Source organism: Chiloscyllium plagiosum, unplaced genomic scaffold, assembly GCF_037043375.1.
Source record: "Chiloscyllium plagiosum isolate Xiang-an unplaced genomic scaffold, Cpla_swu_hap1 HiC_scaffold_6, whole genome shotgun sequence".
Lineage (NCBI taxonomy): Eukaryota > Metazoa > Chordata > Chondrichthyes > Orectolobiformes > Hemiscylliidae > Chiloscyllium > Chiloscyllium plagiosum.
In genome coordinates, this window is record NW_028270144.1 from 16647861 (window position 1) to 16653860 (window position 6000).

The 6000-nt window shown below is 45.4% G+C and overlaps 1 protein-coding gene across 1 annotated transcript in view; it reads right to left on the reverse strand.

Annotated features, from left to right (window-relative positions):
- Positions 1-5712, reverse strand: part of pros1 (protein S) — a 63410-nt gene extending 57698 nt beyond the window's left edge. The window contains exon 1 of the mRNA XM_043691241.2: positions 5556-5712. Coding sequence (XP_043547176.2) covers positions 5556-5616 — 61 coding nt within the window. The 5' untranslated portion in view covers positions 5617-5712. The remainder of the gene's footprint in view (positions 1-5555) is intronic.
- Between the last annotated feature and the right edge of the window lie 288 nt (positions 5713-6000).

Genomic DNA, 6000 nt, shown 5'->3' on the forward strand with positions numbered 1-6000 from the left:
ATGGTCTATATCCCTCTACTTCCTGCCTGTTCACGTCTGTCTAAATGCCTCTGAAACGTTGCCATCGTATCTGCTTCTACCAGCACTGTGTTCCAGGCACCTTCCACCCCCCCCCCACCCCCCGCCCCCCGGAGTAAAAGCCTGCCTCACACATCTCCTTTAAACTTTCCCTCTCTCACCCTAAACCTGTGCCCCCTCATATCTGACAATTCCACCCTGGGAAAAAGATGTCCAAGTATTCACTCTATCCATGCTTCTCATCATTTTATATTTCAGACCATCCCTCAGCACTTAGCAAAAACAATCCAAGTTTGTTCAACCTCTCCTGATAGCTCCAATCCAGACAACAGTCCTGGTAAACTCTCCAAAGCTTCCACATCCTTCCTATAGTGTAGTGACCAGAACTGTACATAATTCTCCAAATGTGGCTTAACTAACGTTTCATACAGCTGCGACATTACTTGCCAACTTTTATACTCAATGCTCTGACTGACAAAGCTAGCATTCCGTATGCCTTCTTTATCACCTTACCCACTTGCGTTGCCACTTTCAGAGAGCTATAGACTTGAAACCCAACATCCCTCTGTCTTTCAATGCTCCTAAAGGTCCTACCACTAACTGTGTACTTTCCTCGTGCATTTGACCTTCCAAAATGCATCATCTCACACTTGTCCAGATTGAACTCCATCTGCCATTTGTCCATTCAAATTCCAACTGATCTATATCCTGCTGTGCCCTTTGACAATCTTCCTCACTATCCACCAATTTTCATGTCATCTGCAAACTTACTAATCAAGCCCAACTACATTTTCATTTCAATCTTCTGTATTTGTTACAAACAGCAGAGATCCCAGCACTGATTCCTGTGGAACACCACTGGTCACAGACCTCCACAACTACCCTCTGTCTTCTATGACCAAGCCAATTTTACATCCAATTTACCAACTCACCATTGATCCCATGTGACTTTATCTTTTGTACTGGCCTACCATAAGGGACCTTATGGTAGTAAAGTAGACGACATCCATTGACTTGCGCTCAATCATCTTTATCCCTTCCTCAAAAAAAATCAAATTGGTGAGAGAAGACCTCCCACGTAGAAAGCCTATTCCTAACAAGTCCATTCTTTTCCCAATGTGGGTAAATCCTGTCCCTAAGAATCTTCTCCAATAATTTCACTCCCGCTGATGTAAGACTCACCGGCCAATGCCAAGTAACAATTAAGGCTATTTTCTCCGGCTCCACACATAAAGTCCCTCCTTTGTCCTGGAATGGACTTACTCTATCCCTGGTTACCCTCTTGATCCTAATATCTGCATAAAATGCCTCGGGATTCTCTTTAATCCTACTTTCCAAGGAAATTTTTGGCCTCTTTTAGCCCTCCTAATTCTTTGTTTAAGTCCTTTCCTTTATATTTCTCAAGAACCTTGTCCTATTTCAGTTTCGTAAACTTTCAGTATTCTACCTTGCTCTTTTTGACTAAACTTTCAGTATCTCTTGTCATCCAAGATTCTCGAATCTCACCACCATTATCTTTCATCCTCACAGGAACATGTTGGTCCTGAACTCTGATCAACTAGCCTTTAAAAACCTCCCACACATCAATGTGGATTTACCCGCAAACAGCCTCCCCCAATCTAATGTCACCAGTTCCTGCCTAATACTGTTGTAATCAGCCTTCTCCAAATTTAGCACTTTCATCCAAGGACCAATCTTATCCTTATCCATAACTACATTAAAAATTGCAGAGTTATGATCACTGTTCCCAAAATACTCCTCCACTGAAACTTTAATCACTTGGCCAGGCTCATTCCCCAATTCAAGATCTTGTACACCCCCTTCCTTGGTTGGACCAACTACATACTGTTCTAAGAAACTCTCCTGGATGCACCTAACAAATTCTGCTCCGGCTAAGCTCCTAGCACTAAGGCTGGGAGTCCCAGTCAATACCGGAGACGTTAAAATCACCCACCACAACTCTGTTGTTTTATGTATTTCCATGATCTACTTACACATCTGTTCCTCTATCACCTACTGCCTAATGACAGGCCTATAATATAACCCCTGCATAGTGGCTACACCTTTCTTATTCCTGCATTCTATCCCTAACACTTCACGTGATGAACCGTCCAAGATGTCCTTTCCCAGTGTAGCTGTGAAATCCTCCTTAATCAGTAATGCAACTCTCTCACCCCTTTATATCCCTCTCTGAAACATGTCACCTCTGGAATACTGACCTGCCAGTCCAGCCTTCGCTCAACCAAGTTTCTGCAATGACTTTAACATTGTTGCTTTCTGCTCTGTTTTATGCTTGATTATTATAGGAAAGCCAGGATTGGGAACGCCAGCTTCTCCCATTGACAGTTACTGACCCGGCCCTTCCACATGATAATGCAGAGTGCCAGGACCAATCTTGAAACCCTGTTCCTGCAGCAGCAGTGCCCTGTGGCCGTACCACCTGCTGCTGACAATGCTCACCTCCAGCCTCATCCATTCTGCTCCTGCTCTCCACCAATTACTTGTTTTAAGTTCCACTGTTTCATGCTGTCCATTTCATGGCTGAGTGGACACAACTTGCTCCCCCTCCTACCTGCGATTCACTCTTTCCCTGGGATCAGAGCAAATAGAATGGCCCAGGTACACTGGTGCAGTGATGTCCACTTGCCCACCATCCTAACAAAAAGTAGAGAGAGTCTGGGGTGTAGGTGCTACACTAATGAACAATCACGGCTCCTGATGTCAAAGTACAACTCAGGACACCGACAGCACACTCTAATAACAGTTACAAGAAAGGCAATATGAGGTAGAAAAACGAGTCCAAAGAATCAACAAGGTTAGAATTCACTGATATTAAGCAGAGTCACCTAAAGCAAGGGCTTAGTCTACATTAAAGGTTCATCTGCAAAAGTCCTCTGGGTAGATTTGACCAATGTACTGGTAGTGTGAGCTGGTGAAGCAAATGTTGAGAGTGGGTCCTTTTTGTTGTCCATTACTTTCAATTTTACATTTTAACAGGAACACACTTTGAAAGTATCCCACTTACAGTAAAGCACTTCGAGACATTCTAAGGTGAAGGATGATGTCAAGGAAATGCAAGTTCTCTTTCTTCTTTTTAGGCACTACCTGGATTAGGGAATGACTCTGGTTTGATGAGTTCTGAAATGGCGGATAGACCCAATGCACAATCTGCAATCTACATGGCTCCCTCCATGTGCAGGCCCAGTGGTGCTGGAAGAGTTGGGTAGATGGATTGTTTGGAAGTTTATGCAATCCATCCAACACCTCACCTTAACCTCTGCAAGTTCTTGACAAGTCTTCTGAGTGGCTTCCCAAACAAGTGCTCCCCATTTTAATCAGTCACAAGTCAGGAACCAACAGGGATATCTGACCCTCCAGTTGTTTCTTTGGCTGAATGGCCACCAGAGGGCAGTCAAGGTCAACAATGGCTTCCTCCATGGTAAAGTCTTTTCGGGTCACCTCATAATTTGCACTCCTCAGCCATCATCATCATAACAATTGGAATGGAGAGACAAGGAAAGAGGGGGAGGGTATTGGCTGGTGTGTAGAGGAGGTGGAGAGCAGGAAGGGGAAGGAGGTGAGAAGGGATAAGAGGAAGATGGGAGTACAGTGCAGAAAAAGGGAATGTGGAAGAGGAGCTGGAAAGAGGCAAGGAGGCAGGAGGAAGAGGAGGAGGAGGGGTAAAGATGAGGAAGAAAGGATGGAGTGGAGAGAGGGGTAGGAAGCCAGTGACGAATAGACAGACTTCAACAATCCGTAACCCAGCTTCTCAATGTCACAATAATGTGGACAGCAACCATTCAATAATTCTATCAGGAAGTCTACCTAAAAACACAGGCTTTGTAAACTTTACCAAGCCTCCCATGGCACTACTTTGGTGACATGAACTTTCATCCCACGTCATCCAAAATGTTATTGGAAGCACGGATTTACCATAATTTCAGAAGTCAACTGGAGCAGTATTGCACTGTGTGTGAATGTTCAAAAAGCTTAATATTATAGCCACACTGGAAAATGAAAGGGCAGTGGAAGCGGATTCATTGGAATTTCTGAAGGGAACTGAATAACTGCTCGAGAAAGGGAAGTTTGCAGAGTTATGGAGAAGGGACAGCAGAATGGAGCTGATTGGATATTCTTTAAAGGGTCATCACAGGCATGATGAGCTGAATGATGGCAAATTGATCTGATTTTATGTCACACTTCTATTTACTGCCCTGTGTAGCTTGGGAGTTGGTGGAGATGCTGATTTTGTGTAATGATCGATGAAGGATGCACACTTGGGCTTACTGCAGTTTGCTGATGGAGGTTGTGGAGTTGGGAGCATGCAGCAAGATTGGAAAGCGCTAGTTCCAGAGGGTGCGAGGTGGTTGTGAGAGGCAGCCGTGGAGTTGTTATCAATGATACTGAGCTCCTGGGTCTGGCAGAGAAAGCCAAACGGAAAGTAGTATGGGAAGAGGTATTTTTTCAACTGATTCAATCTTGTGAACACAGAACTCTGTGACTTTAACTTGAGTTACCTAAGACTCTCGATTCTGGTGGCCGTTCTGTCCTGAATCTCCTGTGGGCTGCTGTTTGTACCTAATAAAAAAACCCAACTTGCATTCACGTAGTGCCTTTAACATAGTGAAAGTTCTCAAGGTGTTTCACTGGAGAAATATCTTCACCTGAAGACACATGCAGAGAAATTAGAATAAATGCCTAGAGGAGTCTGATTTTAAGGAGCATCTTAAAGGGGGCAGGAGAGAGGCTGAGAGACTTGGAAAGGAAATTCCAAAGCTGGAGGTCAGGCTAGTTACCAATGGTGGAACTATGGAAATTGTGGGACTAGAATTGGAGGAAAGCAGAGATCTGAGAGTGGTGGGTCTGGACGAAGTTACAATGATAGGGAGAGGCAGGTTGGCTAGGGGAGGATTTGAAAACCAGAATGATAATGTCTAAGGGACTGGGGAGCATCTTGACTGGGGAGCATCTTGATAGGCTGGCCTAGTCTGAGTGACTAATTAGCCCTTTCAACCAGAATTTCCCCACCAAGGTTTTTGTTTTGCAAAAGCTGTTACTTGAATCTGACGGTCTTGAATCTGTGGGAAAATGAAAGAGGACGTATAATTCACAACAAATAGAACGCTGTAACAAAGAAAAACTCCAAAATACTGAATGTCAGACCTTAGCTACACCTTTCAATAGTTCAAAGTTTGCCCCTGTCCTGCCCATCTCAGTTGCACCCTGATTAAACAGGATGAGAGAGAGAGATGTTACAATCTGATCGATTTGCTCAGTTCTTGTGCAATTAGTTGCGGAGTAACGAATCTGAAAGGGTTTAAAAACCCTCCTAATGACAATTCCACTGACCGCAACATTCATCTGTGACTGATTACTGTCAGGCACACGGCCAGGCGTCCTGATGTGAAGCCTGCAGATCTCTGCGGTACGTAATGCACCAAAACAAACTCAATCGGATTGCGCTGGCCCCGGGAAATACTGCGGACGGAGAGGGGGTGGTGGGAGGATGGAGGCGCACTGATCAGGGAGATACTCACAGGACACCGCCTGGGACATGGCAAGGCACAGCAAGGCGACGCGGTACAACCTCCCAGCCATGGCGAGAGGCCGACAGAGGGACAGCAGCGTCCACACAGAGTCCGGGATCCCACGGCCTGGCCCAGGGTCAGTGATCTGAAGCTGCCCCGGGGGGGGGGGGGGGGGAGGGAGGACGGTAGGGGGGAGGGAGCTGGGAGGAGAGGCTTCCAATCCTGCTCGAATCAGAGCCGTGCACAGCCAGAAAGGGAACGTGGGAGTGTGTGCTGGATTGCATCTTTGAGGATGTCTGCATATATCTGTGTGTGTGAGAGATTGCATCTTTGAGGATGTCTGCATATATCTCTCTGTGTGAGAGATTGCATCTTTGAGGATGTCTGCATATATCTCTCTGTGTGAGAGATTGCATCTTTAAGGATATCTGCATATATCTGTGTGTGTGAGAGA